We start from the raw sequence: 27,483 nt of genomic DNA, 5'->3' as shown, positions 1-27,483 counted from the left end.
AGGAAGGGAATTTTGCTCAATCCAAATCCGTCTGGAGACCCAACCAGGCTTGGAACAAAGATAAACAACCCAAGAAGCCCGCTGCTGCTACAAAGACAGCATGAAGGGGCGGCCCCCGGTCCGGGACCAGATCTAGTAGGGGGCAGACTTTCTTTCTTTGCCCAGGCTTGGGCAAGAGATGTTCAGGACCCCTGGGCATTGGAAATCGTGACCCACGGGTATCAACTGGAATTCAAGGATTTTCTCCCAAGAGGGAGATTTCATCTTTCACGATTGTCTGTAGACCAGATAAAATGAGAGGCGTTCTTACGCTGTGTAAAAGACCTCTCTACCATGGGAGTAATTCGTCCCGTTCCAAAACTGGAACAGGGACAGGGGTTTTACTAAAATCTTTTTGTGGTTCCCAAAAAAGAGGGAACTTTCAGATCCATTTTAGATCTCAAGTGTCTAAACAAGTTTCTCAGAGTTCCATCATTCAAGATAGATACTATACGAACAATTTTACCAATGATCCAGGAGGGTCAATATATGACTACCGTGGACTTGAAGGATGCATACCTTCATATCCCTATTCACAAGGATCATCATCAGTTCCTAAGGTTTGCCTTCCTGGACAAACATTTTCAGTTCGTGGCTCTTCCCTTCGGGTTGGCCACAGCACCCAGGATCTTCACAAAGGTTCTAGGGTCCCTTCTGGCAGTTCTCAAAGATTCTAAATACTTGCCGAGCCCTTCAGTCCATTCCTCGGCCATCAGTGGCTCAGTGTATGGAAGTAATTGGGTTAATGGTAGCGGCAATGGACATCATTCCGTTTGCTCGTTTTCATCTCAGGCCACTGCAACTGTGCATGCTCAGACAGTGAAATGGGGACTATGCGAATTTATCTCCTCAGATAAATCTGGCTCAAGAGACCAGAGACTCTCTTCTTTGGTGGTTGTTTCCGGATCATTTGTCCCAGGGGACGTGTTTCCGCAGACCCTCGTGGGTGATGGTGACAACGGACAGCCTTCTGGGCTGGTGTGCAGTCTGGAATTCCCTGAAGGCTCAGGGTGTATGGACTCAGGTGGAGTCTCTACTTCCAATCAATATTCTGGAATGAGAGCGATATTCAATGCACTTCAGACGTGGCCTCAGTTGGCTTTGGCCAAATCCATCAGATGCCAGTTGGACAGTATCACGACTGTAGCTTATATCAATCATCAAGGGGGAACAAGGAGTTCCTTAGCGATGATAGAAGTATCCAAGATTATTCGATTGGCGGAGGCCCACTCTTGTTATCTGTCGGCAATCTACATCCCAGGAGTAGAGAACTGGGAGGCAGATTTTTTTAAGTCGACAGACTTTTCATCCGGGGGAGTGGGAACTCCACCCGGAGGTGTTTGCCTCTCTGATTCTACGATGGGGCAGGCCGGAATTGGATCTGATGGCATTTCGACAGAATGCCAAGCTTCCAAGATACCGATCCAGGTCGAGCGATCCCCAGGCCGAACTGATAGATGCCTTGGCAGTGCCTTGGTCGTTCAGCCTAGCTTATGTGTTTCCACCGTTTCCTCTCCTTCCACGCGTGATTGCTCGGATCAAACAAGAGAGAGCTTTGGTAATCCTGATCGCGCCTGTGTGGCCACGCAGGACTTGGTATGCCATGGATATGTGGATATGGACGTGGATATGTCCTCTCTGCCACCATGGAAACTTCCTCTGAGACAGGACCTTCTCATTCAAGGACCTTTCCAACATCCAAATCTAAATTCTCTGCAGCTGACTGCTTGGAGATTAAACGCTTGTTCTTATCTAAGCAGGGATTCTCAGATTCGGTCATTTATACTTTGATACAGGCACGTAAGCCTGTCACTAGAAAGATCTATCATAAGATATGGCGTAAATACCTTTTTTGGTGTGAATCCAAGGGTTACTCATGGAGTAAAGTTAGGATTCCCAGGATTCTGTCCTTTCTTAAAGAAGGATTGGAGAAAGGGTTATCAGCAAGTTCCTTAAAGGGACAGATTTCTGCCTTGTCAATTTTGCTTCACAAACATTTGGCAGATGTTCCAGATCTTCAGTCTTTTTGTCAGGCTCTAACCAGAATCAAGCCTGTATTTAGACCAATTACTCCTCCCTGGAGTTTGATTTTAGTTCTTAGAGTTCTTCAAGGGGTTCCGTTTGAACCTATGCATTCCATAAATATTTAAGTTATTATCTTGTAAAGTTTTATTTTTGGTTGCTATTTCTTCTGTTCGTAGAGTTTCTGAGCTTTCAGCGTTACAATGTGATTCGCCTTATCTTATCTTTCATTCTGATAAGGTGGTTTTGCGTACCAAACCTGGATTCCTTCCTAAGGTTGTTTCAAATAAGAATATTAATCAGGAAATTGTTGTTCCTTCCTTGTGTCCTAATCCTCCTTCTAAGAAGGAGCGTCTGTTACATAACTTGGACGTGCCTTGAAGTTTTACTTGCAGGCGACTAAGGATTTCCGTCAATCATCTTCATTATTCATTGTTTATTCTGGAAAGCATAGGGGTCAGAAAGCTACGGCTACCTCTCTTTCTTTTTGGCTGAGGAGTATCATCCGCCTGGCATATGAGACTGCTGGACAGCAGCCTCCTGAAAGAATTACGGCTCATTCTACTAGGGCTGTGGCTTCCACATGGGCCTTTAAAAACAATGCTTCTGTTGAACAGATTTGCAAGGTTGCGACTTGGTCGTCTCTTCATACTTTTTCAAAATGTTACAAATTTGATACTTTTGCTTCTTCTGGGGCTGTTTTTGGGAGAAAGGTTCTTCAAGCAGCGGTGCCTTCCATTTAGGTCTCTGTCTTGTCCCTCCCGTTTCATCCGTGTACTGTAGCTTTGGTATTGTATCCCACAAGTAAGGATGAAATCCGTGGACTAGTCGTATCTTGTAGAAGAAAAGGAAATTTATGCTTACCTGATAAATTGATTTCTTCTATGATACGACGAGTCCACGGCCCTCCCGGTCATTTTTCAGACAGATTATATTTATTTTTTTCAACTTCAGTCACCTCTGCACCTTTAGCTTTTCCTTTCTCTTCCTAAACCTTCTGTCGAATGACTAGGGGTGGAGGGAAGGGAGGAGCTATATATACAGCTCTGCTGTGGTGCTCTTTGCCACTTCCTGTTAGCAGGAGGTTAATATCCCACAAGTAAGGATGAAATCCGTGGACTCATAGAAGAAATCAGTTTATCAGGTAAGCATAAATTTCCTTTTTGCTAGTTGAAACCACAACCCAGTCATGCCTCCCTGGTCTTAAAGGGACATGCCACCCACATTTTTTCTTTTATGATTTAGAAAGAGAATGCAATTTTAAACATCTTTCTAATTTAATTATATTATCTAATTTGTTTTATTCTCTTGATATTCTTTGATTAAAAGCATATCTAGATATGCTCACTAGCTGCTGATTGGTTGCTGCACATAGAAGCATCATGTGATTGGCTCACCATGTGCATTACTTTTTCTTCAAATAAGGATATTTAAAAAATGAAGCAAAATAAATTATGGAAGTAAATTGTAATGTTGTTTAAATTTCTATTCTCTATCTGAATCATGAAAGAAAGATTTTGGGTTTAGTTGCCCTTTAACTCTCACTTTATACAGAAAGACTAATACATTGGGCCTGATGATCATAAACGTCTGGTCATTGAGAGAAATTATGCAAAAACTGTAGTGGATTTTCTTTGAGTATTATATTGTAATGTATGTGTCTCTCCTGTACATTCAGCACATTGCATAGAGAGGATAAACAGCTCTCAAGTACGACACTGGGAGTGTGATATATTCTACTGATTTTTGTTTACATAGCTTTTCTATAGATTATACTGATGTACTGATTTTTTTTTAGTATAGGTGGAAGTTTCAATAGGCAAAGGCAGCTATTTCAATTACAAAATAAATGGACATGAGTTATTTGTAAACTATACAATACACTCCAGCATGTAAATTGGATCGTTGGGAGCACAGACAAGCTGAGACATGCTACTCTGTTGGGATGTTCTTAGAAATGTAGTTTAGAAACGCTGTTTTATATTGTTTCATTCTTGGCCAACTTAAAGGGTAGCAATCCTGCTCAACATGGCTTTAAAATGAGTGATTTGTTTTGTATGTTGGTACTTTTTTTAACAGTCTGGTATGAAACTCATTTTATTTGTCAATATCGTAGACCTTTTGGGTTTCCATCAGATACAGACTATATGGAAGAAAGTGTTCTGAACACAGAGTGTGTGCCTTGTCTTACTTTATCTTCACTTTTTTCTGTATAACCCGCTACCCGTGGAGGATCGGTCTCTATGCTGGGAGCAAAGACCGCTAAACACGAAACACATTTATTTTGTTAGCGTTTTCATTATGGATTAGATGATGATTACAACTGATTGTGCAATGTAAATATGTACATTTCCTTGTCCCAATCCTTATCATTGATACTCTTGCACTTTCAGCAGCATTCTTCTTCTCCTCTGTGTAAATAAAATTGACTAGTAATATTGCTCTGTTTGAGGGGTTTCCTTTGAATAAGTCTTCTGCCTACTTTGACTGGCTCCATAATGCTGCTGACCTGTTTTTGTTCTTGCTGTGTAGCCCAGGATCTAAAAGGGCTTGGGTATGATAAGGTGAAGCCAGTGGGACTTGTGGGTGTTACAGAGTTATCCGAAGCCCAGAAGAAGCAGCTGAAGGAGCAACAGGAGGTATGAACAGAATATCTGTATCATAGCTTACATTATTCGTTTAGTAAATATAAAAATAGAGTATGAGTTAGTGATAGTAAATTCTAGCATTTGTGAAACGCTAGGATTTACCAGTGCAACAAATAAAGGGGACTTTCAGTCATGAAGTATAAAATACTTCATGCTGAAAGTTCCTTTATTTGTCTACAGCGTTCGCCACGCTGAGCTCCTCAGGCCACACACGGCAGAACACTATTTTATCACTGAGGTGACCTTAGCCAATAGTGTGCTAGCTATCCGGCATAATGCCAGCTGGGGCGCACAGCTATTGGCCAAGAGGTGTAAACGTCACCTCATTGAAAAAATAGCGTTCTGGTGCAGGCGGCCTGAGGCGCTAATGCTGCAGACAAATAAAGGGAACTTCTGTCATAAAGTATTTTATACTGACTGAAAATCCCCTTTTTACTTGCTGCACTGGTAAATAGTAGCATTTTACAAACACTAGGATTTACTATCACTTTAAGTAATGGCACTTGCTTAGATTGGCATTTAGGCTTACGTTAGAGAATAACTTAAATCAATAGTAATAAGAACAATCATAATTGGATCAAACTGTTAATATATTACCATATTTATTATGTAAAACGAGTAGAAGCTGAACAAAGATGTTCTTTCTGGGGAGATTGTATTTTTCCCTTACTCACTATGAGATAGGGTCCCAAATTGTGGACAATCAGTACAACAAATTTGTGTCCGTTTTCTGTTTCTTGCAGCTCTGTTCCCTTTTCTTTCTCCTGACTTTTTGTTTATTATTTTATAGGCTATAGATAAGTTCACCACCTTGTTTCTCGCTTTTATCCAGATGCAACAGATGTATGACATGATAATGCAACATAAACGCGCCATGCAGGAAGTGCAGATTATGTGGGAGAAAGCTGTGAAAAAGCACCAGCATGACTATGACAGTGATGAAGAAGTGGACAACGACTTTGGGACCTGGGAACACCAACTTAGACGCATGGAAATGGACAAGACTAGGGGTGAGTGACATGACCAAGGTATATCTTGAGGTGCATATAGTCCTGGCTGGGTTTATATTGTTGGACTTATAGGTTGATCTTTGGAATCAGACTTGATAATTTTTTATTTTTTTTTATCCTACAGAATGGGCAGAGCAGTTGACTGATATGGGACGTGGGAAGCATTTTATAGGAGATTTCTTGCCACCAGATGAGTTGGATAAGTTTATGGAAACTTTTAAAGCTCTTAAGGTACATTAGGAGTTTTTTTTTTTTAGTTCTTTAGTATGTTGAGTTGGTGCAGTGCAGTTTAACAACCTTCTATTGTATCCCTGGTTGATATAACATTGTTAAAGGGTTGTTATGGGTAAAATAAAATTATTTCTTCTGTTATGTGTGATCAGTCCACGGGTCATCATTACTTCTGGGATATTATCTGCTCCCCTACAGGAAGTGCAAGAGGATTCACCCAGCAGAGTTGCTATATAGCTCCTCCCCTCTACGTCACCTCCAGTCATTCTCTTGCACCCAAAGACTAGATAGGAGGTGTGAGAGGACTATGGTGATTATACTTAGTTTTTATAACTTCAATCAAAAGTTTGTTATTTTACAATAGCACCGGAGCGTGTTATTACTTCTCTGGCAGAGTTTGAAGAAGAATCTACCAGAGTTTTTCTTATGATTTTAACCGGAGTAGTTAAGATCATATTGCTGTTTCTCGGCCATCTGAGGGAGGTAAAAGCTTCAGATCAGGGGACAGCGGGCAGTTGAATCTGCATTGAGGTATGTAGCAGTTTTTATTTTCTGAATGGAATTGATGAGAAAATCCTGCTATACCGTTATAATGACATGTATGTATACTCTACACTTCAGTGTTCTGGGGATGGTATTTCACCGGAATTACTCTGTAAAAATACATTACACCTTTTAATAGGTATTTAATTCATGTTAAACGTTTTTGCTGGAATGTAGAATCGTTTGCATTTCTGAGGTACTGAGTGAATAAATATTTGGGCATTATTTTTCCACTTGGCAGTTTGCTTGTTTTGATTATGACAGTTTCGTTTCTCTCTCACTGCTGTGTGTGAGGGGGAGGGGCCGTTTTTGGTGCTCTTTGCTACGCATCAAAAATTTCCAGTCAGTTACACTTATATTTTCTGCATGATCCGGTTCATCTCTAACAGAACTCAGGGGTCTTCAAACTTCTTTGAAGGGAAGTAGATTCTCTCAGCAGAGCTGTGAGATTTATATAGTGACTGTGTTTTAAAACGTTGCTCTGTGATTTTTATGTTTAAAATTTAATTAGTATTGCTTTACTAATGGGAACAAACCTTTGCTAACAAGTTATGTTGTTTTTAAAGAGTGATGCTATAACTGTTTTTCAGTTCATTATTTCAACTGTCATTTAATCGTTTAGTGCTTCTTTGAGGCACAGTACGTTTTTTGTTAAATAAGATTGTAACCAAGTTGCATGTTTATTGCTAGTGTGTTAAACATGTCTGATTCAGAGGAAGATACCTGTGTCATTTGTTCCAATGCCAAGGTGGAGCCCAATAGAAATTTATGTACTAACTGTATTGATGCTACTTTAAATAAAAGCCAATCTGTACAAATTGAACAAATTTCACCAAACAGCGAGGGGAGAGTTATGCCGTCTAACTCGCCTCACGTGTCAGTACCTGCGTCTCCCGCCCGGGAGGTGCGTGATATTATGGCGCCTAGTACATCTGGGCAGCCATTACAGATAACGTTACAAGATATGGCTACTGTTATGACTGAAGTTTTGGCTAAGTTACCAGAACTAAGAGGCAAGCGTGATCACTCTGGGGTGAGAACAGAGTGCGCTGATAATTCTAGGGCCATGTCTGATACTGCGTCACAGCTTGCAGAGCATGAGGACGGAGAGCTTCATTCTGTAGGTGACGGTTCTGATCCAAGCAGATTGGATTCAGATATTTCAAATTTTAAATTTAAATTGGAAAACCTCCGTGTATTACTAGGGGAGGTCTTAGCGGCTCTTAACGATTGTAACACTGTTGCAATACCAGAGAAAATGTGTAGGTTGGATAAATACTTTGCGGTACCGGCGAGTACTGACGTTTTTCCTATACCTAAGAGATTAACTGAAATTGTTACTAAGGAGTGGGATAGACCCGGTGTGCCGTTCTCACCCCCTCCAATTTTTAGAAAGATGTTTCCAATAGACGCCACCACACGGGACTTATGGCAAACGGTCCCTAAGGTGGAGGGAGCAGTTTCTACTTTAGCTAAGCGCACCACTATCCCGGTGGAGGATAGCTGTGCTTTTTCAGATCCTATGGATAAGAAATTAGAGGGTTACCTTAAGAAAATGTTTGTTCAACAAGGTTTGATATTGCAACCCCTTGCATGCATCGCGCCGATTACGGCTGCGGCAGCATTTTGGATTGAGTCTCTGGAAGAGAACCTTAGTTCCGCTACGCTGGACGACATTACGGACAGGCTTAGAGTCCTTAAACTAGCTAATTCATTCGTTTCGGAGGCCGTAGTACATTTAACCAAACTTACGGCTAAGAATTCAGGATTCGCCATTCAGGCACGTAGGGCGCTGTGGCTAAAATCCTGGTCGGCTGATGTAACTTCTAAGTCCAAATTACTTAATATACCTTTCAAGGGGCAAACTTTATTTGGGCCCGGTTTGAAAGAAATTATCGCTGACATTACAGGAGGTAAGGGCCACGCTCTACCTCAAGACAAGGCCAAAGCTAAGGCTAGACAGTCTAATTTTCGTCCCTTTCGGAATTTCAAAGCAGGTGCAGCATCAACTTCCACTGCACCAAAACAGGAAGGAGCTGTTGCTCGTTACAGACAAGGCTGGAAACCTAACCAGTCCTGGAATAAGGGCAAGCAGGCCAGAAAACCTGCTGCTGCCCCTAAGACAGCATGAACCGAGGGCCCCCGATCCGGGACCGGATCTAGTGGGGGGCAGACTCTCTCTCTTCGCCCAGGCTTGGGCAAGAGATGTCCAGGATCCCTGGGCGCTAGAGATCATATCTCAGGGATACCTTCTAGACTTCAAATTATCTCCCCCACGAGGGAGATTTCATTTGTCAAGGTTGTCAACAAACCAAATAAAGAAAGACGCGTTTCTACGCTGTGTACAAGATCTATTATTAATGGGAGTGATCCATCCGGTTCCGCGGTCGGAACAAGGACAAGGGTTTTACTCAAACCTGTTTGTGGTTCCCAAAAAAGAGGGAACTTTCAGGCCAATCTTGGATTTAAAGATCCTAAACAAATTCCTAAGAGTTCCATCGTTCAAAATGGAAACTATTCGGACAATCTTACCCATGATCCAAAAGGGTCAGTACATGACCACAGTGGATTTAAAGGATGCTTACCTTCACATACCGATTCACAAAGATCATTACCGGTATCTAAGGTTTGCCTTCTTAGACAGGCATTACCAGTTTGTAGCTCTTCCATTCGGATTGGCTACGGCTCCAAGAATCTTCACAAAAGTTCTGGGTGCCCTTCTGGCGGTTCTGAGACCGCGAGGAATTTCGGTAGCTCCGTACCTAGACGACATTCTGATACAAGCTTCAAGCTTTCAAACTGCCAAGTCTCATACAGAGTTAGTTCTGGCATTTCTAAGGTCGCATGGATGGAAAGTGAACGAAAAGAAGAGTTCTCTCTTGCCTCTCACAAGGGTTCCATTTTTGGGGACTCTTATAGATTCCGTAGAAATGAAGATTTATCTGACAGAAGACAGATTAACAAAGCTTCTAAATGCATGCCGTGTCCTTCATTCCATTCAACTCCCGTCAGTAGCTCAATGCATGGAGGTGATCGGCTTAATGGTAGCAGCAATGGACATAGTTCCCTTTGCACGCCTACATCTCAGACCGCTGCAATTGTGCATGCTGAGTCAGTGGAATGGGGATTACTCAGATTTGTCCCCCACTCTGAATCTGGATCAAGAGACCAGAAACTCTCTTCTATGGTGGCTTTCTCGGCCACATCTGTCCAGGGGGATGCCTTTCAGCAGGCCGGACTGGACAATTGTAACAACAGACGCCAGCCTTCTAGGTTGGGGCGCTGTCTGGAATTCTCTGAAGGCTCAGGGACAATGGAGTCAGGAGGAAAGTCTCCTGCCAATAAACATTCTGGAATTGAGAGCAGTTCTCAATGCCCTTCTAGCTTGGCCCCAGTTAAAGACTCGGGGGTTCATCAGGTTTCAGTCGGACAACATCACGACTGTAGCTTACATCAACCATCAGGGAGGGACAAGAAGCTCCCTAGCAATGATAGAAGTATCAAAGATAATTCGCTGGGCAGAGTATCACTCTTGCCACCTGTCAGCAATCCACATCCCGGGAGTGGAGAACTGGGAGGCGGATTTCTTGAGTCGCCAGACTCTTCATCCGGGGGAGTGGGAACTTCATCCGGAGGTCTTTGCCCAAATACTTCGACGTTGGGGCAAACCAGAGATAGATCTCATGGCGTCTCGCCAGAACGCCAAACTTCCTCGCTACGGATCCAGATCCAGGGATCCGGGAGCGGTTCTGATAGATGCTTTGACAGCACCTTGGAACTTCAGGATGGCTTATGTGTTTCCACCCTTCCCGCTGCTTCCTCGATTGATTGCCAAAATCAAACAGGAGAGAGCATCAGTGATTCTAATAGCGCCTGCATGGCCGCGCAGGACTTGGTATGCAGATCTAGTGGACATGTCATCCTGTCCGCCGTGGTCTCTACCTCTAAGACAGGACCTTCTGATTCAGGGTCCATTCAAACATCAAAGTCTAACTTCTCTGAAGCTGACTGCTTGGAAATTGAACGCTTGATTTTATCAAAACGTGGTTTTTCTGAGTCGGTTATTGATACCCTGATACAGGCTAGGAAGCCTGTTACCAGAAAGATTTACCATAAAATATGGCGTAAATACCTATACTGGTGTGAATCCAAAGATTACTCCTGGAGTAAGGTTAGGATTCCTAGGATATTGTCTTTTCTACAAGAAGGTTTAGAAAAGGGTTTATCGGCTAGCTCATTAAAGGGACAGATCTCAGCTCTGTCCATCTTGTTACACAGGCGTCTGTCAGAAAATTCAGACATCCAGGCCTTTTGTCAGGCTTTAGCTAGGATCAAGCCTGTGTTTAAAACTGTTGCTCCGCCATGGAGTTTAAACTTAGTTCTTAACGTTTTACAGGGTGTTCCGTTTGAACCCCTTCATTCCATTGATATAAGATTGTTATCTTGGAAAGTTCTATTTTTAATGGCTATTTCCTCGGCTCGAAGAGTCTCTGAGTTATCAGCCCTACATTGTGATTCTCCTTATCTGATCTTTCACTCAGACAAGGTAGTTCTGCGTACTAAACCTGGGTTCTTACCTAAGGTTGTCTCTAACAGGAATATCAATCAAGAGATTGTTGTTCCATCCTTGTGTCCAAATCCTTCGTCAAAGAAGGAACGTCTTCTACACAATCTGGATGTAGTTCGTGCCCTCAAGTTCTACTTGCAGGCAACTAAAGATTTTCGCCAAACTTCTTCCCTGTTTGTCGTTTATTCTGGACAGAGGAGAGGTCAAAAAGCTTCTGCTACCTCTCTCTCTTTTTGGCTTCGTAGCATAATACGTTTAGCCTATGAGACTGCTGGACAGCAGCCTCCTGAAAGAATTACAGCTCATTCCACTAGAGCTGTGGCTTCCACTTGGGCCTTTAAGAATGAGGCCTCTGTTGAACAGATTTGCAAGGCTGCAACTTGGTCTTCGCTTCATACTTTTTCCAAATTTTACAAATTTGACACTTTTGCTTCTTCGGAGGCTATTTTTGGGAGAAAGGTTCTTCAGGCAGTGGTTCCTTCTGTATAATGAGCCTGCCTATCCCTCCCGTCATCCGTGTACTTTTGCTTTGGTATTGGTATCCCAGAAGTAATGATGACCCGTGGACTGATCACACATAACAGAAGAAAACATAATTTATGCTTACCTGATAAATTCCTTTCTTCTGTTGTGTGATCAGTCCACGGCCCGCCCTGTTTTTTAAGGCAGGTACAAATTTTTTAAATTATAATTCAGTCACCACTACACCCTTGGCTTCTCCTTTCTCGTTGGTCTTTGGTCGAATGACTGGAGGTGACGTAGAGGGGAGGAGCTATATAGCAACTCTGCTGGGTGAATCCTCTTGCACTTCCTGTAGGGGAGCAGATAATATCCCAGAAGTAATGATGACCCGTGGACTGATCACACAACAGAAGAAAGGAATTTATCAGGTAAGCATAAATTATGTTTTTATTGGAGCATTTTCAATAGGGTTAAGCACATAGTCAAAGTTGCACACCCATTCTGCTTCTCATTTGCTAACCAGCTGTATCCAGATCTGGAGTTGCACAGGTGCACAAATTTGACTATGTGATTACCCCTTTAGAGAGGTTAAACACATAATAAAAGAAAATAATTTGCTTTAAAATAAAATGCTCTAACAAACTAGTGCATTTTATTTTAACTCTGGACTATCTCTTTAAGCTGTACTGTGATTACAAGAGGAGTTTACATTGCCTTAAATTGAATTAAAGGGATAGGAAAGTCAAAATTAAACTTGCATGATTCAGATAGAGCATGCCATTTTAAGACACTTTTAACTTCACTTCTATTTTCAAATGTGCTTCATTCTCTTGGTATCCCTTGTTGAAAAAGAATACGCACATATCCTACACTAGTGGGAGCTAGCTGCTGATTGGCGCCTGCACATGTTTGTCTCTTATTATTGGCTAACTAGATGTGTTCAGCTAGCTGCCAGTAGTGCAATGCTGTTCCTTCAGCAAAGGATAACAAGAGAATGAAGCAAATTTCATAATAGAAGTAAATTGGAAAGTTGTATAAAATTGTATGTTCTATCCAAATCATGAAAGAAAATTATGGGGTTTCCTGTCTCTTTAATATAAAAAGTGGAAGGCAAGAAGAAAGGCAGCACATAAAGTGCCCAATGTCTTTTATAGCTACAGAAAACTGGCTATGAATAGAAACTGCAGCACATGGCTATTAGATCCTGTGTTTCTGTGCTGTTAGAGCAGTTTATTTTTGGACAAATTGCTCCCAACACTGTTTCTTCTATTGCTTCTGTATAAGTAAAAATGCCTTTCCCTTTTCTTTTTTTCTTTCTCCATTTAGAACTTAAACGGATATGAAATCCATTTTTTTCTTTGATAATTCGGATTGATCATACAATTTTAAAAATGTTAGATTTGTTACATTCTCTTGTTATTCTTTGTTGAAGGAGCAGCAATGCTCCCAGTAGTGCATTATGCTCCTTCATCAAAGGATACCAAGAGAACAAAGCAAATTAGATACTAGAAGTAAAGTGGAAAGTTGTTTAAAATGTGGTGGTTCTGAATTATGAAAGAACATTTCTGGGTTTGATGTCCCTGTATGTAACACACTTTTTTTTGCTGAGAAAACCATAATGTAATTCATCTTAAACCAAACTGAACATGCAAGCTCCCACGCACACTTAGCCTTCAGTGTAAAATAAACCGTCTCATATAATGTATGTTAATGGGTATGTTCCAGACCCCTCTAAAAACTGACTTAAAGGGACATAAGACCCAAAAATTGTCTTTCTCTTGCAAGGTGTATCCAGTCCACGGATTCATCCTTTACTTGTGGGATATTCTCATTCCCTACAGGAAGTGGAAAAGAGAGCACACAGCAGAGCTGTCCATATAGCTCCCCCTCTAGCTCCACCCCCCAGTCATTCTCTTTGCCGGCTCTAAGCACTAGGGTCTCTCTACGGGAGGGTAAAGTGAATGTGGTGTTAGAATTGTAGTTTTATATCTTCAATCACGAGTTTGTTATTTTTAAATGGTACCGGTTTGTACTATTTACTCTCTAGCAGAAAAGTGATGAAGAATTCTGCTGAGAGGAAAATGATTTTAGCATGTTGTAACCAGTGTTCCCTCTAAGGTGAATTTTGTGTGCGGCCCAGCAGTGAAATAGTTCATAAGAGATGCATACCTTGCAGTCTGCATTGTGCAGGGTTTGCTAATTGCAGGGTGCGGTCACCTAATTAACTGTTTCACTGCTGGGCTGCACACAAAACTCGGCTTAGAGGGAACACTGGTTGTAACTAAAATCCACTGCTGTTCCCACACAGGACTGAGGAGTACCAGAAAACTTCAGTTGGGGGGAACAGTTTGCAGGCTTGACTGCAATGAGGTATGTTCAGTCATTTATTTCTAGACAAGACTGAGATAATGCTAGAAGACTGACAAGATCCCCATGTGGGGAGGGTAAGCTATGTTCTGAGACTTTGTATAGAATTGAATGCTTACATAACAGGGCTAAATAGGCTGGTTGACACTAATGCAGGGCAATCGATTATTTATTTAAGAAATACTCGTTGGAGACTCTTTTTAAGCACTTTGGAGTGTTTTACTGGGGTTATCATCCACATGGCATAAATTTAGTCACTTAGAAGTGATTTTTGTAGGCCTCACAACTCTGGAGTGGGAGGGGCCTAATTTCACGCCTCAGATGCGCAGTTAGAATTGACAGACTGTTCATGCTGCTTCACATGGAGGGTCCAGCTGCTGATTGAGGGCCTAAAATAAGCTTTATTCCCCCAAAACTGATCCCTAAGGGCAGGTAGGGCCACAGCAGTAAGCTGTGGCAAGGTGCTGTGGTTAATTAACCAGTTGTTGGCTTTAGGCTGCTCTGGTTTGGGCATTAAGGGGTTAATCGTTCTGAAACTTGTGGTGCAATCATATTAAAGCCTTAGGTTCATAATGTGAAAATTTCAAAAGGATTGGTGCATTTTTCACTGTTTTGTAAAATTGTGTGCTCTTTTTATTTCTTAAAGGCACAGTAACGTTTTTTTCAAATTGTCTTTTTTATTTGATTAAAGTGTTTTCCAAGCCTGCTTGTGTATGCTACTAGTCTGTTAAACATGTCTGACACTAAGGAAAATCCTTGTTCAATGTGTTTAGAAGCCATGGTGGAACCCCCTCTCAGAATGTGTCCCAATTGCACTAATATGTCTATACACTTTAAAGATCATATTGTTGCCCTTAAAAGTGTGGCCCTAGATGATTCTCAGACTGAAGGTAATGAGGATAGTCCGCCTACCTCTCCCCATGTGTCACAACCAGTTACGCCCGCTCAAGCGTCTGCCCCTATTACATTGCAACAGTCATGGATAATTCCCTTGCGGCCTTTCTATCCAAACTGCCAGTTTTTCCTGTAAAGCGCGATAGCTCTGTTTTAAGAACAGATTATGAGCAGTCTGAAGCTTTGGTAGCCTTATCTGATGTACCCTCACAACACTCCGAAGTGGGGGTGAGGGATTTGATGTCTGAGGGAGAAATTTCCGACTCAGGAAAGGTTTCTCATCAGGCAGAGTCAGATTCATTAGCGTTTAAAATTAAACTGGAACACCTCCACGTATTGCTCAGGGAGGTATTAGCCACTCTGGATGATTGTGACCCTATGGTGGTCCCAGAGAAATTGTGTAAAATGGACAAGTACCTAGAGGTCCCTGTATACACTGATGCGTTTCCGATCCCTAAAAGGGTTGCGGATATTGTTACTAGGGAGTGGGATAGACCAGGTGTCCCTTTTGTCCCCCTTGTCCCCCCCCCTCTATTTTTAAGAAAATGTTCCCCATAACAGACCCCAGACGGGACTCGTGGCAGACGGTCCCTAAGGTAGAGGGGGCTGTTTCTTCACTTGCTAAGCGCACAACCATACCAATTGAAGACCGTTGTGTTTTTAAAGATCCTATGGATAAAAAGTTAGGAGATTTACTTAAGAATTTCTTTGTTCAACAAGGTTTCCTTCTCCAACCTATTGCCTGCATTATTCCTGTAACTACTGCAGCGGCTTTCTGGTTTGAGGCGCTGGAGGAGTCGCTCCAGACGGAGACCTCATATGACGAAATTATGGATAGAATTAAGGCTCTAAAGCTGGCTAATTCTTTTATCACAGATGCCGCTTTGCAATTAGCTAAGTTAGCGGCAAAAAATTCAGGTTTCGCCATTATGGCGCGCAGAGCGCTTTGGCTCAAGTCATGGTCGGCCGATGTGTCGTCAAAATCCAAATGATTAAATATCCCTTTCAAGGGAAAGACCCTTTTCGGGCCAGAATTGAAAGAGATTATTTCGGAAATCACCGGGGGAAAGGGCCATGCTCTCCCTCAGGACAAACCCTTTAAGGCTAGAAGCAAAGCTAATTTTCGTTCCTTTCGTAACTTCAGGAGCGGTCCCGCTTCAGCTTCTACAGCTGCAAAGCAAGAGGGTAATGCTTCACAGCCCAAGGCAACCTGGAAGCCTTACCAGGGCTGGAACAAGGGTAAACAGGCCAAAAAGCCTGCAGCTGCTACCAAGACAGCATGAAGGGGTAGCCCCCGATCCGGGACCGGGTCTAGTAGGGGGCAGACTCTCTCTCTTCGCTCAGGCCTGGGCAAGAGATGTTCACGATCCCTGGGCATTAGAGATTGTTACCCAGGGATATCTTCTAGAATTAAAGGACTCCCCTCCAAGGGGAAGGTTCCACATTTCTCGTCTGTCTACAGACCAGACAAAGAAAGAGGCGTTCTTACGCTGTGTAGAAGATCTACATACGATGGGAGTGATATACCCAGTTCCAATTGCAGAACAAGGTCTGGGTTTTTACTCAAACCTGTTTGTGGTTCCCAAAAAAGAAGGAACTTTCAGACCAATCCTGGATCTAAAAATTCTAAACAGATTCCTCAGAGTCCCATCATTCAAGATGGAGACCATTCGGACAATCTTACCTATGATCCAGGAAGGTCAATATATGACTACCGTGGATCTAAAGGATGCGTACCTGCATATCCCTATCCACAAAGATCATCATCAGTTCCTCAGGTTTGCTTTCCTAGACAAGCATTACCAGTTTGTGGCTCTTCCATTCGGTTTAGCCACTGCTCCCAGAATTTTCACAAAGGTGCTAGGGTCCCTTCTGGCGGTTCTAAGACCGCGGGGCATAGCAGTGGCGCCTTATTTGGACGACATCTTAATTCAGGCGCCGTCCTTTCACAGAGCCAAGGCTCACAAGGAGATTGTATTGGCCTTTCTGAGGTCTCACGGGTGGAAGGTGAACATCAAAAAGAGTTCTCTGTCCCCACTCACAAGGGTTCCCTTCCTAGGAACACTAATAGATTCAGTAGAAATGAAAATATTTCTGACGGAGGTCAGAAGGTTGAAACTTTTAACTACTTGCCGAAATCTTCATTCCATTCCTCGGCCATCTGTAGCTCAGTGCATGGAGGCAATCGGATTAATGGTAGCGGTAATGGACATAGTCCCGTTTGCTCGGATACACCTCAGACCACTGCAACTATGCATGCTAAAACAGTGGAATGGGGATTATGCAGATTTGTCTCCTCAAATTCAGTTGGACCAGGAGACCAGAGATTCTCTTCTCTGGTGGTTGTCTCAGGACCACCTGTCTCAGGGAATATGTTTCCGCAGGCCAGAGTGGGTCATTGTAACGACCTACGCCAGTCTGTTAGGCTGGGGTGCGGTCTGGGACTCCCTGAAAGCTCAGGGCTTATGGTCTCGGGAAGAAACGCTTCTCCCGATAAACATTCTGGAACTGAGGGCGATATTTAACGCTCTTCAGGCATGGCCTCAACTAGCTGTGGCCAAATTCATCAGATTTCAGTCGGACAACATCACGACTGTAGCTTACGTCAATCATCAGGGGGGAACAAAGAGTTCCCTAGCGATGACGGAAGTAACCAAAATAATCAGGTGGGCGGAGGATCACTCCTGCCATCTCTCAGCAATTCACATCCCAGGAGTAGACAACTGGGAGGCGGATTTTCTAAGTCGTCAGACTTTTCACCCAGGGGAGTGGGAACGCCACCCGGAGGTATTTGCCCAGCTGACTCAGCTATGGGGCACTCCAGAATTGGATTTGATGGCGTCCCGTCAGAACACCAAACTTCCTCTCTACGGGTCCAGGTCCCGGGACCCCAAGGTGGTATTGATAGATGCTCTAGCAGCGCCTTGGTCCTTCAATCTGGCTTATGTTTTTCCACCGTTTCCTCTCCTTCCTCGTCTGGTCGCCAGAATCGAGCAGGAGAAGGTTTCGGTGATTTTGATAGCGCCTGCGTGGCCACGCAGGACTTGGTATGCAGACCTAGTGGACATGTCATCTGTCCCACCATGGACACTGCCAATGAGGCAGGATCTTCTAATACAGGGTCCGTTCAAGCATCCAAATCTAGTTTCTCTACGTCTGACTGCTTGGAGATTGAACGCTTAATTCTATCAAAGCGTGGGTTCTCTGAGTCGGTTATAGATACTCTGATTCAGGCTAGAAAGCCTGTCACCAGGAAAATCTACCATAAGATATGGCGGAAATATCTTTGTTGGTGTGAATCCAAGGGTTACTCATGGAGTAAGATTAGGATTCCCAGGATATTGTCTTTCCTCCAAGAAGGATTGGAGAAAGGATTGTCAGCTAGTTCCTTAAAAGGACAGATATCTGCTCTGTCTATCCTTTTACACAAGCGTCTGGCAGAGGTACCAGACGTTCAAGCGTTTACTCAGGCTTTAGTCAGAATCAAGCCTGTTTATAAACCCGTGGCTCCGCCATGGAGTCTAAATCTAGTTCTTTCAATTCTTCAAGGGGTTCCGTTTGAACCTTTACATTCCATAGATATTAAGTTGTTATCTTGGAAAGTTTTGTTTTTGGTAGCTATCTCTTCTGCTCGAAGAGTCTCGGAATTATCTGCCTTACAGTGTGATTCACCTTACCTGGTGTTCCACGCAGATAAGGTAGTTTTGCGTACCAAACCTGGTTTTCTTCCTAAAGTTGTTTCTAACAAGAATATTAACCAGGAAATAGTTGTTCCTTCTCTGTGTCCTAATCCTTCTTCGAAGAAGGAACGTCTGTTACACAATCTTGATGTAGTTCGTGCTTTAAAGTTCTATTTACAAGCAACTAAGGATTTCAGACAAACATCTTCCTTGTTTGTTATCTATTCTGGTAAGAGGAGAGGTCAGAAAGCGACTGCTACCTCTCTTTCCTTTTGGCTGAAAAGCATCATCCGTTTGGCCTATGAGACTGCTGGCCAGCAGCCTCCTGAAAGAATTACTGCTCATTCTACCAGAGCAGTGGCTTCCACATGGGCTTTCAAAAATGAGGCTTCTGTTGAACAGATTTGTAAGGCGGCGACTTGGTCTTCACTGCATACTTTTGCCAAATTTTATAAATTCGATACTTTTGCTTCTTTGGAGGCTATTTTTGGGGGAGAGGTTTTGCAAGCAGTGGTGCCTTCCGTTTAAGGTATCTGTCTTGTTCCCTCCCTTCATCCGTATCCTAAAGCTTTGGTATTGGTATCCCACAAGTAAAGGATGAATCCGTGGACTGGATACACCTTGCAAGCGAAAACAGAATTTATGCTTACCTGATAAATTACATTCTCTTGCGGTGTATCCAGTCCACGGCCCGCCCTGGCATTTAAGTCAGGTAAAAATTTTTTTGTTTAAACTACAGTCACCACTGCACCCTATGGTTTCTCCTTTTTCTTCCTAACCTTTGGTTGAATGACTGGGGGGTGGAGCTAGAGGGGGAGCTATATGGACAGCTCTGCTGTGTGCTCTCTTTGCCACTTCCTGTAGGGAATGAGAATATCCCACAAGTAAAGGATGAATCCGTGGACTGGATACACCGCAAGAGAAAGTAATTTATCAGGTAAGCATAAATTCTGTTTTCATGATTCAGATAGAGCATGCAGTTTAAACAACTTTCTAATTTACTTCTATTATCAAATTTGCTTTGATCTCTTGGAATCTTTTGTTGAAATGCAGACATGTCCAGGACCCGGCCCATTTCTGGAGCACTATATAGGTAGCAGTTTTGCAAGAATCTTATCCATTTGCAAGAGCACTAGATGGCAGCGCTATTTCCTGCCATGTAGTGTTACAGATGCCTACCTAGGTATCTCTTCAACAAAGAATTCCTTGGGAACAAAGCAAATTTGATCATACAAGTACATATGAAACTTTTTTTTTCTAAATTGTATGTGCTGTCTGAATCATAAAAGAAAATGTTTGGTTTTAATATCCCTTAAATGAATACAATATTATTGCTTGCTATGACTGTAAAACTTGATCTCTGATATATAGTTAATAGTTTTAGATATATAAAAATGTATGTATAAATAAATTGCTCTCCTACAAAAATATATCTTGCTATATTCAGAAATATTCTCTATACCACTGATCTCTTGAGTAATATGATTAACAACATCAAGCTTGGATGTAGTCGATATGCTGAAACAAAAAAATACCAGCCAAACTGCTTAGTAGAAATATTTAGTTTTTCTTCTTTAAAGCGGCAAAGAATATTGTATATAGTTTAGTGTTATCTATAAAATTGTATTAATAGATATAAATAAGCTAAAATTCCTAAAAATATCTCACAAGCACAATCTTGTTGCTCCCCAACAAATGAGTAAATGAACCTATGTTTATATTTGCACCTGCCTTTATAAAATAACTGCAAAAGAAATGATCTGGCACTTACTTATGGACATGGAAAAAAATAATAAAATATGAAATGGATTTGCTTATATTTGTGGTTATTCCTTAGTGCAGTGTTTCTCAACTCAGTTCCTCAGGACCCTTAACAGGCCAGATATTCATTATATCTTAACTAGAGCACAGGGGAAATAATCAGCTAATCAGTAACCATGGATACTAACCTGCTCTTACACATCAGCTGATTTCTTTCACCTGTACTCTAGTTCGGCTATCATGAAATCCTGGCCTGTTGGGGGTACTTGAGGACTGGAGTTGACAAACACTGCCCTAGTGGATTTTGCACCCTTTCTGCTCTAGGCTAAGCTGTCTGTCACTCTATTTTGCTAATGCTGCCCAGGACATAGGATGGCACCCAGTCTAGTCTGTGATTTTTGTCCATATCAGGTTTTTACATTGTCTCTTCCAAACCTATGTCCCTACAGGAGGGTCGTGAACCAGACTATTCAGAGTATAAGGAATTTAAGATAACTGTTGAGAATATTGGATACAAAATGCTTATGAAGATGGGATGGAAGGAAGGAGATGGCCTGGGATCTGATGGCCAAGGAATCAAGAATCCTGTGAACAAGTAATACTACTAATTAACGTTTATAAAATGTGATCTTGCCACATCAGCTGTAGAGTAAGTGCTGCAGAATTCTTAGGGGGTAATTTTACCACTAGGGGGCACTGTTGTCAAGGAAGTTTGATTCATATTTTCTCTCAAAGTACCATGCCCAGGTACTCCACTTAAAATAACTACAGTTTCCAGATCATAACTATTTTGGATATAACATGATTGTGAATGGAAATGGTATCAAATAATAACTGCTATTCTGCGTGATTTGTGCCCCCTCCATTGGCCATAGCATCTTCAGCAAATGAGGAAGTTATGTCTCCTAAAATTATAGCTCTGACTGCTAACAGTTTTTTATTGTTATACATATATTTTTATATAAAATAATTATCTGGCTTGCAAAACAGTGGCTTGTTTTTGTGCATCCTGCTAGCTCCCTAGTTTCAAATTCATTTTTAATACCTGTAGTAACTGAAAGGCCAACCATTTCAGATGTATTGTTCTATTTATGCATTTTTTGTTCATTTCTAGATGGTTGCTGGGAGAACCTTTTTATATAAACTAAGCACCACATAATGGTTAGGTAGCAGATTGCCAGAGAATTCCATGTAAGAAAACTTGTATTCAGGTTACATTTATCAAATTTTTAAAAGTGTTTATGCAGACTGTGCAAATTCATATGGTTAACTTCTTATTACTCATTTAATTATCTTGCCCTAGAATAATAAAAGGTTAGAAATACTTGAAATATTGTAATACAGTATGGCAGAAACCATGGCCGTGCACGATAGTGATCTGATTAATGACAAATCTTAATGAACACACTTATTAACATAAATAAATGTAACTATTTTTCTAGATCACATTTAAATTACCATGTCTTCGATCTGTTAACATCTCGGGAATGGAGTTTTTTGTTGTCCACATATTATGGGCTAGATTACAAGTTGAGCGCTAATTTATAGCACACCCGTAAACCGGGAGATTTGTCCGTTTACATCCGCACAATAAATAACCAGCCATTACAAGTGGCTGGTTATTGCTACAGCAAGCTCGCAGTAGCAATTAGCGCTCCGAAAATTAACCAGAGATCAGATCTCTGTTTAATTTTTCAAATGTGCCCCAATTTTCCCATAACCCTTTGAGTGCTAAGCACTTTCCAACCTGGGTGCTAAGCTGATCTAAGGTTTTTTTTTATTTTAAAATATTTTTTTTTTACAGATCCCCAAGACTTACATCATTGGAAAGTTTAGGTGATTACCTTTCCAACGGTGGCTCTTGGGGGTCTGTAGTTACAGGCTTCTAAGCAGCATGCCTCCTTTCCCTATTCTTGTCATTATCTATTTTAAATAAAGTTGCACGTCATTGCGTGTGGCGTCACTGCGTAAAACGTGAAGCCCCGGCGATGCCTGTCAGTATAAAGGTCCGATTGCCGGGGTAGGAGCGGGTGGGAGCCCCCAGATCTCCCTCAAGAGGTGGGAGACTGCTAGCGACGGCTCTGAGCTGTCGTTAGCACCTTAGTGAGAAACTCTGCGACGACTCAGAGCCGTCGTTACCTCTGAAAGGGCTAAATTAAGTATGGTATGGTTTTTGAAATAAAAAATATTAACATTTTTATTTTAAAAACAAAAAACATAAATTATGCTTACCTGATAATTTCATTTCCATCGATGGGAGGAGAGTCCACTGCTTCATTCATTACTTGTGGAAATTAAGAACCTGGCCACCAGTAGGAGGCAAAGACACCCCAGCCAAAGGTTTAAACACCTCCCCTACTCCCCTCATCCCCCAGTCATTCTGCCAAGGGAACAAGGAACAGTAGGAGAAATATCAGGGTATAAATGGTGCCAGAAGATTAATATAAATTTAGGTCCGCCCACCGGAGAAACGGGCGGGTGCAGTGGACTCTTCTCCCATCGATGGAAATAAAATTATCAGGTAAGCATAATTTATGTTTTCCATCTTAATGGGAGGAGAGTCCACTGCTTCATTCATTATTTATGGGAACAAATGCCTAAGCTCTAGAGGACACTGAATTAAATAAACGGAGGGTAAAAAGAGGGGGAACCTATACTGAGGGCACCACAGTCTGCAAAACCTTTCTCCCAAAATCTGCTTCCGCCGAAGCAAAAATGTCAAATTTATAAAAGTATGTAAGGACCAAGTGGCCGCCTTACAAATCTGCTCCATAGAGGCCTCATTCTTAAAGGCCCAAGAAGAGGCCACAGCTCTAGTCGAGTGAGCCATAATCCTCTGAGTAGGCTTGTGACCCGCTGTCTCATATGCCAGACGGATCATACTCAACCAGAATGATAGGGAAGTAGCAGAGGCCCTTTGCCCCCTTCGATTCCCTGAATCTTTCGTGGCCTGAAGATAAAATTTCAAGTAACCTCTCCTTCGAAGAAGATGGGTTAGGACACAAAGAAGGAACCACTATTTCCTGATTGATGTTCCGACTCCACACTACCTTGGGAATAAATCCCAATCCAGTGCGAAGAACAGCCTTATCTGCGTGAAAAGCTAAATAGGGAGGCTCGCATTGCAAGGCCGCCAGCTCAGAGACTCTGCGTGCCAATGCAATAGCCAGTAGTAACAGGACTTTCCATGAAATAACCTTAATATAAAGAGCATGCATAGGCTCAAACAGAGCCCTCTGCAAAACCTTAAGAACCAAGTTTAAGCTCCAAGGAGGAGCCAGATTCCTGAAGACAGGTCTGATCCTAACCAGAGCCTGAACAAAGGACTGAATGTCAGGAAGCTCTGCAAGCTTCCTATGCAACAGTACGGATAAAGCTGAAATCTTAGGGAACTGGCGGCAAGACATTTATCCAGACCGTCCTGGAGAAAAGCCAAGATCCTGGATACCTTGACCTTATGCCAGGGATATAATCGTTCCTCACACCAGGACAAGTACGTCCTCCACACCTTGTGGTAGATGCGACGAGTGACCGGCTTCCTGGCCTGAACGAGTGTCAATCACTTTTTCTGAAAATCCTCTCTTGGCTAAGACTATTCGTTCAATCTCCACGCAGTCAGCCTCAGAGAATCTAGATTTTGATGTAGAAAGGGACCTTGAACCATCAGATCCCTGCGACAAGGTAACTTCCACGGCGGAGATGACGACATCTCCACCAGATCTGCAAACCACAATTCTCCGCGGCCACGACGGAGCAATCAGAATAGCCGAAGCTTGCTCCTTCTTCATGCGGGCCACTACCCGAGGTAGAAGAGGTAACGGTGGCAATATGTAAATTAGGTTGAAGTCCCAGGGTACCGCCAAGGCATCTATCAGTTCCGCCTGGGGATCCCTGGATCGCGACCCGTATCTGGGTAGCTTGCAATTGAGACTGGATGCCATGAGAACTATCTCCAGCGTCCCCCATCTGCTATAGATTTCTGCGAACATATCGGGATGGAGGGACCATTCCCGTGGATAAAACGTCTGTTTGCTCAGAAAAGCTGCTTCCCAGTTGTCCGCAACCGGAATGTGGATCGCTGAGAGCTAACAATTGTGAGTCTCCGCTTAATCCAGAATCTGAGATACTTCCCTCATGGCTAGGAAGCTTCTCGTCCCCCCCCCTTGATGGTTTATGTAAGCCACCGAGGTAATGTTGTCCGACTGGAATCTGATGAATCTGAACGACCCCAGAAGGGCCAAGCCTTCAGAGTGTTGAATATCGCTCGAAGTTCCAAAATATTTATCGTTAGATTTAATTCTTCTCGAGTCCATCTGCCCTGTGCCCTTCTGGCACCCCAAACAGCTCCCCATCCTGATAGACTTGTGTCCGTGGTCACAATCTCCCAGGATGGTCTCAAAAAGGATGTCCCCTGAGACAACTGCCCCGGTCGTGTCCACCAAGATAGGAACTCCCTCACCGGTCTGTTTAGAGATATCTGTTGGGAGAGATCTGAATGATCGTCGTTCCATTGTCTCAGCACAGTTGAAGAGGTCTGAGATGGAACCTGGCGAACGGAATGACATCTATGCTGGATACCATGAGCCTGATCACCTCCATACACCTGGCCACAGATGTCCTGGAAGATGCCTGGAGAGCTAGACAGTTGGACGCAAGCTTGCAACGTCTCTGGTCTGTCAAGAATATCTTCATGACTGAAGAATCTATCGTACCCAGAAATTCCACCCTGTTGCTGGGGACCAACAAACTCTTTATCTTCCACCCGTGGGACCAAAGGAGAAGAGCTCTCGAGTGATCCTCCGCAAGACTGTAGGACGGAGCCTGAACCAAGATATCGTCCAAATAAGGAGTCACTGCCATTCCTCTGGCTCTCGCTACTGCGAGAAGAGCTCCCAGAACCTTTGTGAAGACTGTTGGGGCAGTCGCCAGACCAAACAAAAGGGCCACAAACTGAAAGTGCTGGTCCAGGAAGGCGAAACCTGAAGTGATCCTTATGGATTGAAACATAAAGGTAAGCGTCCTTCAGGTCTATAGTCGTCATGATTTGCCCTTCTTGAACCAGGGGCAAAATTGACCTGATCGTCTCTCTTGAACGATGGGAGTGACAAGAATTTGTTTAGGGCCTTTAGGTCCAGGATTGGACGGAACGTGCCCTCCATCTTTGGGACCACGAAAAGGTTTGAATAATACCCCAGACCTCTTTCTGCCAGAGGGACTGGGACAATTACTCCGAAAGATTAGAGATCCCTCACACACCCTAGGAAGGTGTCTCTCTTTTCTGGTCTTGAAAATATGTTTGACAGGAGGAATCTGCCTCTGGGCGGATAAGACTTGAAACCTATCCTGTAGCCCTGGGAAACGACCTCCAGAACCCAAAGGTCTATAACGTCTCTTCTCCAAGCCTCCGCAAACAGAGATAGTCTGCCCCCTACATGGTCAGAGGACGGCCCGGGGGCTGCCCCTTCACGCCGACTTTGATTTGGCGGGCTTCTTGTTCTGCTTGGACTTGTTCCAAGAGTTATCTGGCTTCCAAGATCCCTTGGACTGCTCCGCCTTTGCAGCAGGCTGCTGGCGCTGAGACTTGTCCGGATGAAAGGTAGAATCCTTAGGTTTAGCCTTCTTATCCTGAGGCAAAAAGGCACCCTTGCCACACGTATCCGTAGATATAATAGAATCCAAGCCCGGGCCAAGCAAAACTTTCCCCTTGAATGTGAGGGAAAGCAAACGAGACTTAGAAGTCATGTCAGCAGACCACGACTTAAGCCACAGAGCCCTGCGGGCTAAAAGAAAAACCCTGATGTCTTAGCATTCAGGCGAATAATCTGCATGTTAGCATAACAAATAAACGAATGAGCCACTCTTAAGGCCTTGATTCGTTCTAAAATCTCATTAAGAGGAGTCTCCACCTCGAGCATTGCTGATAGAGCGTCGCACCAGCCACCGCAGCGACCTCCGCGGCTGGTTGAAAAACGAACCCCGTAAGTTGGAACATCTTCCGCAACATGGACTGCATCTTTTTATCCATGGGTTCCTTGAAAGAGGAGCTATCCTCTAGCGGCATAGTCTTTCTCTTAGCGCGCATGGAGATGGCACCTTAGGGACGGTTCCCCACAGTTCAAGCTGTGCGTCTGGGACGGTGAAAAGCTTTTTAAAAGAAGAAGAGGGGGAAAAGGGCGAGCCAAGTATCTTCTATTCATTCTTAATAATGTTAGCCATTTTGACTGGAACCAGGAAGGCTTGGGGCACTACCCTGTCCTCATAAACCCTATCCAGTTTAGGGATCAAAGGTTCCTCCGGTAGTTTCGGTTTCGGAAACTCCAACGTAGCAAGCACCTCTTTCAGCAGAAAGCGCAATTGCTCCATCTTAAATTTAAAATCAGGCTCCTTCGCGGACGGAGGCCTAGCCGTAGCTGATTCAGACCCAGAAGCGACATCCCTTGATAAGTCGGAGTTGTCCTCCTCAGCGGATAATCTGTCAGAGACATCCAACGGAGTCGACGACCCCTGAGACGGATAGCTGTGCCGTACCTTCCGCTTATATGATATAAGCCTGATGAAACCGCTTGTTGCTGAGAAACGCGTTGCTTGTTTTTATATATTTTAATGAAGTAAAAAACACTTGCTGTACTACTTTTTGGACCAATTGGTTTGGCCCATTGGACACTTTGGAGTTTTGGTCTATGCTGCTTGCCTCATATAAGTCTGTTGGGTGACCATATTGATCCCTTCCTGCTCTATTGGCATCATTGGAGATGCTACAACATATGTGAGTATATATTATACCACCCATAACACTTGCTCCATGGTATAAACTGTACTAGGCCATATAGGCACCTTTGTGTCTTTTTTGTATTTCATACTACAGAATATCCAATCCTTCCAAGAGGTCGGTCTGCTGGGTGACTGTTATAGATCCCAGACTGCTCCTACTGCACTATCTGGAGTGCTTCAATACATGTGAGTGTAATTTAACACACCACCATTATATATATCCTTGGAACAAACAATAATGTGGCGCATCTGTCCTTTCTTCTAATTGTACCTTCTGCTTAGTAGGATGAGGCATTGCATTAATGGCCGCAGAAAACGCTGTCTGTAATTGATCGGCAAAGTCTGGAGGCCAAAGGGCCCCTCCCGCAGGAGGATTAGTAATGCCCTGGGGAACTGTTTGTGTAATCGGAGATGATTGCAGGGAATGCACATTGCACCTCCATAGCTTGCGCCTTTATTGCGGACTTGATAAAAAAAAAAAAATGGCA

The 27,483-nt window shown here is 43.1% G+C and overlaps 1 protein-coding gene across 1 annotated transcript in view; it reads left to right on the top strand.

Annotated features, from left to right (window-relative positions):
- SUGP1 (SURP and G-patch domain containing 1) overlaps window positions 1-27,483 on the top strand; it is a 197,269-nt gene that overhangs the window by 72,690 nt on the left and 97,096 nt on the right. The window contains exons 9-12 of the mRNA XM_053702919.1: window positions 4,594-4,700; window positions 5,542-5,719; window positions 5,844-5,950; window positions 20,674-20,819. Of these exons, the coding sequence (XP_053558894.1) occupies window positions 4,594-4,700; window positions 5,542-5,719; window positions 5,844-5,950; window positions 20,674-20,819 (538 nt within the window). The remainder of the gene's footprint in view (window positions 1-4,593; window positions 4,701-5,541; window positions 5,720-5,843; window positions 5,951-20,673; window positions 20,820-27,483) is intronic.

The sequence above is a fragment of the Bombina bombina genome, chromosome 2 (genome assembly GCF_027579735.1).
Source record: "Bombina bombina isolate aBomBom1 chromosome 2, aBomBom1.pri, whole genome shotgun sequence".
NCBI lineage: Eukaryota > Metazoa > Chordata > Amphibia > Anura > Bombinatoridae > Bombina > Bombina bombina.
Note: the sequence above shows the minus strand (reverse complement) of the source record. Positions and strands in the feature narration are given on the sequence as shown.